The sequence below is a fragment of the Phoxinus phoxinus genome (assembly GCF_949152265.1).
Source record: "Phoxinus phoxinus genome assembly, chromosome: 10".
NCBI classification, from domain to species: domain Eukaryota; kingdom Metazoa; phylum Chordata; class Actinopteri; order Cypriniformes; family Leuciscidae; genus Phoxinus; species Phoxinus phoxinus.
In genome coordinates, this window is record NC_136885.1 from 18,074,822 (window position 1) to 18,086,296 (window position 11,475).

General features: G+C 38.8%; 1 protein-coding gene across 3 annotated transcripts; it reads left to right on the forward strand.

Annotated features, from left to right (window-relative positions):
- Positions 1-1,254: 1,254 nt before the first annotated feature.
- g6fl (g6f-like) lies at positions 1,255-11,187 on the forward strand. 3 transcript variants are annotated; one of them, XM_079624764.1, is made up of 10 exons: positions 1,255-1,412; positions 2,701-3,033; positions 3,123-3,392; positions 4,307-4,342; positions 4,961-5,284; positions 7,075-7,332; positions 10,338-10,376; positions 10,525-10,644; positions 10,797-10,870; positions 11,082-11,187. In XM_079624764.1, the coding sequence occupies exons 1-10, from the start codon at positions 1,319-1,321 to the stop codon at positions 11,142-11,144; spliced, it is 1,611 nt and encodes a 536-aa protein (XP_079480890.1). In that variant the 5' UTR covers positions 1,255-1,318; the 3' UTR covers positions 11,145-11,187. The 3 variants fall into 3 exon arrangements, 2 of the variants coding, with proteins under 2 accessions (XP_079480890.1, XP_079480889.1); XM_079624763.1 differs by having other exon boundaries at positions 10,522-10,644; positions 11,082-11,184; XR_013799200.1 differs by having other exon boundaries at positions 10,522-10,870; positions 11,079-11,109.
- Positions 11,188-11,475: the final 288 nt, after the last annotated feature.

Below are 11,475 nucleotides of genomic sequence, written 5' to 3' on the forward strand. Positions count from 1 at the left end.
TCTTTATGTTGGTTTTCCCGCACTCTTTTTTTGTATCAGTTCTTACTGGAAATGTGCTTTCTCTTCATTTCTAAAGCTTAGTTGCCAATGTAATAGCAGATATAAAATCAGCAAAATAAAGTTGAAATGGAACAAGTAATATGCGCAGAAATATATTTTGGGTGAGTTTAGTTGCGAGATGGTTGCGAGTTGAGGGTGAACTAGTAAAGTGGCTCTAGCGCTCCCCTTGCTGGTAACACTACAGACACTACAGCCAACCATATCATCATCGTTGAAACATACATGGGCACATTTTACCATTGCATCGGAGTTTTGCATATCTGCATCTCCGAAAGAACATTGATATTGTTCATAATCTATGCTGTGGCTCACACAAGGGGAAATACAATCACACTGAACAAAACTATATGTTTTAGTGAGATCAGTTCTGTCCTATATGGGCAGAAGTGCTTGACTCTATTCCGTTGCTGTCACTTCCACACCCCATTAAATCAAAACTGAAGCATCTCTCTCTTTATTCATTCTCTCTGTCGTTTGCACTGGGCCAATGACACGTACAGGAGGCTACTTTGACTCTCATTAGCTGCTTTGCCCTAGTTTGCTCTCTCTGAAGTTTCTCTTCCCCAGCTCATTTACCCCTATACCGTCTTTTCTCCATTTCAGTTTTCTTTATTTTTATCTCTTTTCTTTAGACCCTTTCTCATTCTTTAGCTCAGAGGTGATTAGAAGCTAAGCTGGTAATGGGACTTGGAGGTGCTGATAAGTCTGTTAACTTTAATTAAAGACATTTACAGGGATGTAAAGACATTTAGCCAGAAGCTGAAGACCATTTCTGATTACATCTCTAAATCCCTTTTCTTATGCTCTCACTCTCTTTCTCTCTCTTTTTACAAGAATATTCCCACACTCTTGGCTAACGGTCCACTCTGTTCAGTTTTATGACCAGCCAACATTTCCTACGGTTTGCAGTTCAGAAATTAGCATTTTTATACTTATCCTATATGATCTATTATAATATTTTGTACTTATATGATCCTTGTTATAGCCAGAAGCATGACTATGTGACTGCAGATAAAAACACTGACTTATCTCATTATGATACTGTAGCTGCATATAAATGACTGTGTTCTGTTTATCAGCCTCCATGTTTGTATTATTGCTTCCGTTTTTTATGTGTGTGTTGACATTTGTTGTGTTTATCAGCTTCTGTCACATGTTGTTGTCAGCACTTATAGTGTCGGGCCATTTTCCTTTCTCATGCTTGTGGTCAAATGCGAGAAAAGAAGACATACACTTGCACTTTAGCTAGCTACTATTAATGTTGTTTCCTAGCAGCACCATGGGGAACTATTTGCATGCTTTCATACTTGTTTGTTTTGGTTCATGCTTTATCATCTCTCCGCTCATGGCAGGTATGAAAATCTATCTAAACAAATTTAAAAGCTTGTTATATAACGATAAAGAATACATGCAACATATAACATATATATATATAATTTGTTTATTGTGTTAAATCAGTTATACTGAAAATGCAACTTTTCAAGTTGAACTTTAGGCAACCTAAAGTGAAGAAATATTACAGTCTTCAAAGAGAACTCATCATCTGCACATCTATATGATTTAATATTATATATATAACTCTCTCTCTCATATATATATATATATATATATATATATATATATATATATATATATATATATATATATATATATATATATATATATAACTCTCTCTCTCATATATATATATATATATATATATATATATATATATATATATATATATATATATATATATATATATATTATTCTGGGAAGCAACATGTTCTGAACAGCTGCCTTCATATTTGATCACATTATTGTAAGGCAGGAAAAGGGTTCAACAGAAAAACCTGAGAACAACGCATTAATATAGCAAATCTTATATAATCCAATTATTGTGTATGTGTGTGCAAAAAAAATAAATAGATATATAGATATTTTTTACAGCTATCACTAGTATATCGGTTTTTTTTCAATTATTTGGCCTGAAATGAAATAAAGTTAAACCTGAAAAGTTAAATTTCCAAGTATAACTCATTTAATTATACCGGGAAAAAAATCAAACGTAGGAGTGGGACTCTCTTGATATCTCGGTCATCTAAATGAACCACAGAGACACTAAATTGAATTGAGCTTATATTCATGCGCTGATTAACATAGATAACTGCAGCTTATACTGCACTACAGGGGTTTTCACACTGTGGTTTGGGGAACTGCATGGGGTCTGCAAGGGGAATTATGGGGCTCCACAGAAAATTAGCAGGGAACTTTATGTAAAAAGATAGACTTACAGTGTCATTATTTAAAAAAAAAAAAAAATGTCTTGCCCAGCAGGAAAGTTTTTCAAGTTAATGTCTTGACTGAATTAAATTAAATAAAATAATTATATATATATAATGTTTTAAATGTCATGCTTTTCAGTAACTGTGTGTCTGTGTGTGTGTGTGTGTGTGTGTGTGTGTGTGTGTGTGTGTGGGTGTGTGTGTGTGTGTGTGTGTGTGTGTGTGTGTGTGTGTGTGTGTGTGTGTGTGTGTTTGTGTGTGTGTGTGTGTGTGTGTGCGTGTGTGCGTGCGTGTGTGTGTGTGTGTGTGTGTGTGTGTGTGTGTGTGTGTGTGTGTGTGTGTTGACTTCTTGTGTTTAAAAAAATATGATCTTCAGGTAATCTATGGAATGATGTGGTCATGGTACGTGAGGACTCATCTGTCACCCTATCCTGCTTTGATTCACCACCCAAATCTTCTGTACTGGTTACCTGGAAGATGATGTCAGCGAGGGAGGATCGCTGGTCATATTTGTTATCGGCCAACTGCATCGATGGACAAACAGATGGACGCAGTAGCAGAGTGTTTGGAGGCAGGGCTTTTGAGATCTCTGCGGATGCCTCTCTGATCTTCAGGGCTAAAGCAGCTTCTCAAGGACGCTACTCCTGTGTGATAGAACAGGACGACAAGAAGCTACAGGAGAGGATTGTTCTGCTCGCTCTGATTAAATGTAGACTACACAACCCCACCATGCACACCACATTCTTCATGTCTCAATGTGTCTGATATCTCCAGGCATTCTCTCCCTCTCTTTTGCAGTAACTCTCACTCCCACGCCCCCTGTCACAGTGGACAGTACACTGAGACTGGTAGCTCAGGTGTCTCCCTCCTCCGTGGCTGCCTGGGGAACGTGGGTGTCTTCCTCGGGGGAACAGCTATACACTGAAATCTCCCATGACAAGGGCAGTCTGCTCAGCAAGCTGCCTCGCATCACCAGTAAAGACGCCGGAGTCTATACCTGCAGAATCCGTGTCCATGGTAACAATGACACGTCTGTCTCGGAGCACAGGGTGAATGTGACAGTGAACGGTGAGATTTGAAGATATTTTGTGAAAACACGCTAGTCAGATAATCTGCTTAGTAAATGTTATCTTTTAAACACATAACCCATCATTCTGTACAGAAAATTCCACCAATCAGAGAGTCTCGGAGAGCAAATTGCCCCAAAATTCACCTTTTTGTATTACTCCGCTTGTCAGTGTTGAGTGACCCATTTAGATCATTCACTCAACTGATTTGTTTAGAGCACTGATTCATTCAGAAAAGAAACAAGTGACAGGCTGACTCTGAATACTTAAATCAAAAACATTATATGAAAAGACTATGTCCAAATTCACAGTATTCATAAAACATTAGCCAACAAGGACTGATGACTTACTATTTCTGGTGAGATTGTGAAGTACGCATCGAATGTACACTTTATATCCCCTGAGGCCACAGGAGATGATTTGTGAATGATATAGTTAAGTGAGTACTGACGCTGGGGCGCATGAATGTAATACTTCTGAATTGCATTCATACCACTCACATTTGTATGTATCAAATGTACTTTTAAACGTTCACAAAGTAATTACTTATTCAGCAGCGGTTTCGGACACAGCCACAGTCTTTATGAGTCATTGAATTATTCACTTACCAAGTCATTCAAAAACACTGATGAATACATAGCTGTGTGTTGCTTGCAGAAGCAATGGTTGATTTTACGTGGACTGTGTTTGTAACTATATTTACTGATGAAACAAAAGTAGACAGTACTGTAACTGCCAATACTGTGTCTAAAATGTAGATCTCTTATTATTATTTAATACAAACAATGTTAAAGATCTGAGACTATATACAAAAAAGCAGGGAATATCTCATCCTCATTACAAACAGCATCTAACTTCCTCTCTCTCTCTATCTCTCTCTCTCTCTCTCTCTCTCTCTTTCTTTTTCTCTTTCAGACAGAGCTGTGTTTTCTTTCACAGACGTGACACCTGGTAATAGGCTCTTTTGTTACCGGAATACTATTGTGAATAAAATGGGACCGTCCTTATGTGCCATTTACCCAGCCTACACTAGTCAAACCTAAATATTCTCCTTCAGGTTATTTTAACTAACTGAACAGTGAATTGTTTTCAGCTAACCTCAACGTGCTTTAATTATTGATTGATTGTACAACAATTTAATAAGCTATTTTGGTTTGTTCTTCCCAAATTTTGTGTCAGCACATGGTTAATCAGGGTTATTAAATCTGAGAGGAGAATGTTTCTGAAGAGCTTTTGCTGAGCTTAATAACATAATCCCCATTTTCATGCCTGTCTCGTTTCTGATATCTCCCATATGACTTTGCTCTGGGACTCGTAATGTTCTATTCGCTTGACTGTGTCAAGAACAAAGAGGCTAAAGTGACTCGCAGCACAGTGGACGGGATCAGTTCAAATTGACGATATTGTTCTTGTATCACAGTCCATTTTTCACTCGATTGGCTTCTTCAGTTTCTTTTTTATACTCCTTTGCCTTGTACTCCGTATTTCGGACTCTTGTGTTGAATGAGTCTCTTGCCCTATGTCACTTTATCTTTCTTTGTAATCTCTCCTACCCTGTGTCCTCTACAGGAGGCTCAAGGTCTATGGCAGCCCTCTCTTATTCACTGGTCACTCTAACCTGTCCCCCCATTCTTGGTGACTATGTGCTGCTCTACTGGGAGTATCCTGATTCAAAAAGAATGGAGCTCATATTTCAGTTTGACCGCTGGAGGAGGAGCTCCACCAACACCACCAAACACCACCTCCATTTGATAGACCCCGCCTCCCTGGCTGCTGTTGGGAACTTCTCCTTCCTGTTAAGCCCAGCCCTGCAGCATGGAGGAGTCTACTTGTGCGAGGTCTTCCTGGATGACAAAGTTTTCAGCCAAGGCAACACACTGAGTGTTTTACATGGTAATATTTTTTATGTACATCGAGACTTTTTGACATGACATCTATGATGGATGTGTGATATTATAAAGGAATCATCAATCAAACATTAACAAATCATTAAATAATTATGAATAAATGAATTTATTAAATCTATAATACAATATTAATATAATATTAACGTCAGCATAAAACAGAAATTCCTTTTCTTCCCTATTGTGATGTATGTCCAAGTGAAACAACTTCCTGATCGACGAAAGGACGGGACTTGATTTAGTTTTTTTGGGGAATTGGTTGTATAACTGCCATTCTAACAGAATGATGGTTGCAGTAAGCGCTCGACAAATAGGGATATAAAAAAAAGAACAGTCTGATGTAATCAAAAATCTCAGGAGACAGAAAATGAATTGACAACCACGCAAACTGAAATGATGCAGAACAATGAACTGAAATAAGGGCTTAAACCCCCAATAATTGTACCCCTTAAAACTCATCCTTGATCACCAAAATGGCATATTTAAAAGTTTTTTCCTGTGAAACTTTTATTTACGCCTTACAATTGCTTAAATCTAACTCTACACCCTTGCTTCATGTAGTATACGTGGAACCATGAATATGCTAATTGAATGAATATCAAACCCTCTCCCAGTGGCTTACATTATTGGCAGTTTAGTGTTAAGTGATTCATTTACAGCAAAAAAAAACTTACATCATGCTTTCATGTACGAAAACATTAATTTTGTCTTAACTCAGACATGCTCATTACCGACACATTTCCCGTCAGTTTATTTCCGTGAATTGTATGTGTGCAATGTGTGCAAAGGATTGTGGGTGATTTAAGGCCGCGAAGGATACATCCGATGCATCCTTCAAAATGGGCCTAAAGAAGGACGCGAAGCGAAGGCTGCCTTCCAAGGAGCCTTTAAAACGAGATGGCCTTCAGTGACATTTGATGACGTGGCAGCCGAGATATGAAGCCTTCATGCTTCCGTTTGAGAAACACCCAGAGAAAACTAACCAGACTAGAGTATAATCCTGACAGTCTGTCACTGATTATGATTAAAGATTAGGTGAGCACATTAATTGAAAAAAAAGGGGGGAAAAAGCACAATATAATATGCACTATGCACAAATAAATAATTAATAATAAACACTGCATGGTGACTTTATTTTTTTATATTTATTTAATTTAAATATAGTTTATTTTATTTTATAAAATCCTATCATTATTTCACCCTTATGTCATTCCAAACCTGTTTCTCCAAACACTCATTCACTGATTCGTAATGTTGCATGTTCTTGCATCACTGGTCTTGAATTAATTTAATAATTGCACAAGCTGTTATATCAATCACAGTAGTTCCGCATCTAAGAGTCAATCAGTCAGTGTCTTGACTTTCATCTTTCGCTCCCCTTTTTAATCCGATCTCCCTCCCTTGTTACTTTAATCTCGTTTCCCCCTTATGTCCTCCCTGCTCTCCTTTTCCTCACTCAATTCTTTTACTTTTGTCTCTTCTTTCTATATATATCCCTCTCTCTAACATAATGTTTTTAGTAGGCCTCATTACAGATCTCATTATGCGTAATTACACCTGCCCGTTGCCGCTGACAACTCTGTGGGTTGTGGGATTACAGTTAAAAACTGAGCTCAATTAGCTCAGGATTGATGCTGCTTTGTGTTTGAGGAGACACTGTACATCAGTCACAGTCAACCGCAGCTGACCGGCTACACCCGTCTGTTTAATGAATATATATCATTTTAACCCTTCACTGACCATCTTCTGCGTTCATTTCTCGGTCTGTTTCACCTTCAGGATACATCAAGCCATCCCTCACCGCTCTGGATCTGAATTGTATGTACTCAGAGCGATCTCAGGTCAAAACTGCAAAATGGTCATATGTTCAGGATCCCAGTCGCAGGATTCTGCAATCAGATGCTGTTTTGGGCCGGATCACAACCTCTGTAGCGCTTCCTGTGACCCCTGAGACGGCAGGACGTTATGCCTGCACTCTGTATCTGAAAAATGGAAACTCAGTGCAATATATGTTCACCGTCACAATGGCCAATATAGGTGAGATAAATATGTATTTCTCACTCTCTGTCTGGCACTTTGCTTCTTCAAGGTATCAACACTTACATTTAAAAACGTGAAAATTGACAGGATGCAGGTGCATATTTATTCCAAGGAGTTATTTTTTGTTTCGTGTGATAGGCCTTCAGTGTTTCATTTGATTTTATTATGAATGAATGACAGTAACATTTGTTAGTAGAATCATAGGTCACCGGAGAGGTCACATTTTATAATGCAGCACAATTAAGTACCTTGACCAATCAATTTCATGAAACCCAACTCCATCATTATAGATTATTTCAAACGTGGCTCATGAATCTCTAGAGCAGCAGGGTGCAGAAAATAGATCTTCTGCAGTTCTGCTATTGGAAAGGGACTAGTTTACTCAACATCATTTATTTATTCATTTATTCCAAACCTGAATAAATGTAAATTTTCAATGGAACATAGAAAGAGAGAGAGAGAAAAAATAGTTCCTATTTTTCTTGAAATTACAATGAATAAAGGCTTCCAAACTTCAAAATATGCACGTATCAAGCCATCCACACAGAAATAGAGGAGTGTTTTTAAGTGGAACTGGGTTTTTAGAAAGTGGTGTCATGCACGAGATGCTGTAAAAGAAGCGAGACACAAGTGCAATGGTTAGACACGTCCATCCAACACATGTTTATATAAAAACAGGAAAAGCAGTGCAGTGGAAATGAAAACAACGCATAGCAGAGGGTAGTGGAACAGGGGGGGAGTGCTCTTTTTTGAACGGCCCCTAAAAGTGGTCCTATCATAGGTTAGGGTCATATGATAGGTTTGTCTGAAGAACAATGTCAGACCCATGAATGAATCGTTCTTTTGAGTCAGATCTTTGCAATGAATTATTTATTCATGTATCGGACATCCCTGCTTCTGCTAGTGTGTTCCGTTCATTATATCAAGGTTATGAATGAACGTATTTTGTCAAATGAAGTGAACTTCAACAGATTTCCTGTGCTCGGGGAATAGAGAGCAGTGAACACTCCAGAGGCCTTATCAATCGGAGCGCAACTGTGAATTCGCCAAAGAGAGATAGAGCAGATGTCAAGATATTCAGTAAATAATGACTTGTGCCAGATTCAGACTACACGATCAGCCTGATTTTGGCACAATCTGCTTGATAGTGTTGTGGTGATTCGTAAACGACAAAAGGCTTTGGACGCAAGAATGGATCATTTTATCACGTATAGTGCGTCATAGTGGACGACACGACAACTGAAGCCGCGTCACGATGTCACACAGAATGGCATATTTTTTTTACAGTCCTCCACGACTGGTTCCGTCACATTTGTGGCGCTGACCAATAGAGTGGTGCAGTTATGACATCACTTTGCAAGCCAACCGGAGAAAACCCCAATAGGATTTTCCCATAGGCTTTTGGATTATCACTAAACACAAGATCTGTGATCAACAAAAGTTTATGATACTTACACGTTTTGTCCATCAATATAATTATCACAGATGAACACAACTTTTATGAATTATAAAGCCTAAATGCAGTCGCCAGAAGTAAAAAGCTAAAGTTAGGCTATAAACGAACTACATCACGGTCCCACGATTTCAAAGTCACCATTAGGCTACTAAGCTTCCAACAACTCTTTCAGATTTGATCTAAAAACATTTTCCCAGAATGTTTGCATTAGAATAGTTTATTAAGAGCACAATAATAAGGCTGTAAAGGCAGACTGAGTTTACCTGTTCGGCATGATGACGTTTAATCTCTTCGACAGCCTCTGTATAGTCCCATTCAGCCACTTGTTAACAATCGCCTTTTTCAAGACACCTAACAGCTACAAAAAAATCACGAGTGGGGTAATACTGATGTATTTTATGTCATAGAATAAAACGTGAAAGTGTCTTGAGCTTGTGTTCACCACAGACCTTATTTCAGCCATTTAATCAAAACCCCATTCAGAAACACTAATTGACTTCGGAACGATGGAACCGGAAGTGCTAAAATGCTAATTCACTTCCATGTTTTGGCCTACAAAGTGACGTCATACCTGCACCACTTTATTGGAGCACAGAACCAATACTTGGATTGTGTCCTCTGCATTTAACCAAGTTAACCACACATTCAGAGCAGTATTGATTTCTTCCGGTATTAAGAATCGAACTTAACCTTCGGTTGCTGCCGGAAGCTAGTTATTTTAGTTGATAAAGTTTTAAATACGCATCGCTTCACTTCAGAAGGCCTTTATTAACCCGCCAGAGCCATGTCAAGCACTTTTATCAGGAATGGATGCGCTTTGATTGACTTCCAATAACAAAAACCCATTCAAAGCTTGGAAGAGCCAGGACATTTTTTTATAAAACTCTGATTGTATTCGTCTGAAAGAATAATGTCATATACACCTAGGATGGCTTGAGGGTGAGTAAATCATGGGCTAATTTTAATTTTTTGGGAGAACTATCCGGCTCAGCTGTTCAGATTTTTTTTTAAACAAAATTTAATACACAAATATTTAATACATTCTTTCTTTCTTTTTTCTTCTTTTTTTACAGTTATTTAATATTTCCAAGAGTTGAAGTCATGATTAGAGAGTATTTTAACCACAGTAGTGTCATCATCAGATGTAGGCTAACATGTAAATAACATGTTAGACTCAGACTGTCATGCAATGATAGCAGCATCTGTTTGTTCGCTGTTTGCATAGCTAAATGATGCCACCTCACCATATGCAAAAACATGAAGTCAAAACCTTATTCTGTTTATTTCTCTTCCTCATCCTCCATATCTCTGCATCTGTCCAATACACGCACTCGTGGATATTTACTCATTACGTCATGTCTGCAGTTGGTATCGTCTCTTCCGTCCTTTCGCTCTGTGTTTGCCTCTAAAGTTACATGTCTCACTGTGGCTCCTTCATATCTAAGATAATCAATCAATCAATTTATTTTGAATAATTTATTTTTGAAGGTAATTAAATAATTTCTAATCATCCCTGTCTACTCACATTGACACTCTTGTTGAGCAGATCCAACAGTTTCTCCAGGCACTGCACTGCCACCTGCAGGTGAGTGTTGCTGTGTACACATACACACACACACACACACACACACACACACACACACACACACACACACACACACACACTTCTGCACACTGATGGGTAACCTAACTTAGCTTTTCTTTTTCTGTCTTTCTCACACTCCCCCCAGCAGAAGATGTCTCAGCATCCTCTTATGTTTCTTCGTTCTCATTTCTCCTATTTCTGATACCCATGATTGCTGTAGCTGTTGGGGTGTTGCTATGGAGACAGGGCTATTGCGTCACCCACCGAAGTAAGGTCCCACATTTGTCTTTCCCCCCTGCGTCCATCAAAGATCTGAAGGCTGTCAGTTCACCCTGGCAGAGGATGATGGACAGAGCAACCCACAATGGATTTGGTGTGATGTGATGTGAAACCCCTGTGTGTCTGTGTTCATTCCTGTAGGTGTCGAGCAATCGCTGTCTCACCACTCCAGAGATGTGGAGAACATCTATGAAAATCCTGACGATCTAAGACAGGTGATTGAAATGCGCAGCTCCTCCTTCTCTCCGTCTACCTTGCTGTTTCTCCTTCTCCCCCTGCTGTATTATTAAATCTATTTTTACTACCCCTTCTATCTTTCATTCTCTCTCTCTCCTTGTCTCTCTCTCTCTCAATGTATATCTATCTGTGCTCTATTATTAAATCTATTTCTTCCTTCCTCTTTCTCTCCCTCTCTTCTCCCAGCAGACACCTCCCCAAGGCGCAGTCTACATGGTGAGTTATTATAGTCCTTCTCAGGCAGAGCAATGACTAATAGTGTGTGTGTGTTCCAAAAAACAGGTCCCAACATTTTACAATCTGTTTGACAGTGAGTGTGTGTGTGTGTGTGTGTGTGTGTGTGTGTGTGTGTGTGTGTGTGTGTGTGTGTGTGTGTGTGTGTGTGTGTGTGTGTGTGTGTGTTTGTGTGTGTGTGTGTGTGTGTGTGTGTGTGTGTAGGTGTGTTTCATTCCAGTTCTGTCACGCCTGCATTAGTAATATTAGCAGATGAACCGAATCGAACCTCTGCCAAACTATAAATCTGAGATGTCTCCGCCCTTCTCATCCTTGTCCCTTTTTCTCTCTCTCTCTCTCTCTCTCTCTC

What these genes read in the sequence shown, in the direction of transcription:
- g6fl (XM_079624763.1), top strand. Translation starts at nt 1,319, where the DNA reads ATGTTGTTTCCTAGCAGCACCATGGGGAACTATTTGCATGCTTTCATA. An exon ending in CATCTCTCCGCTCATGGCAG is followed by an intron (nt 1,413 to 2,700) that starts GTATGAAAATCT and finishes TATGATCTTCAG; the next exon opens with GTAATCTATGGAATGATGTG. An exon ending in GGTGAATGTGACAGTGAACG is followed by an intron (nt 3,393 to 4,306) that starts GTGAGATTTGAA and finishes TTTCTCTTTCAG; the next exon opens with ACAGAGCTGTGTTTTCTTTC.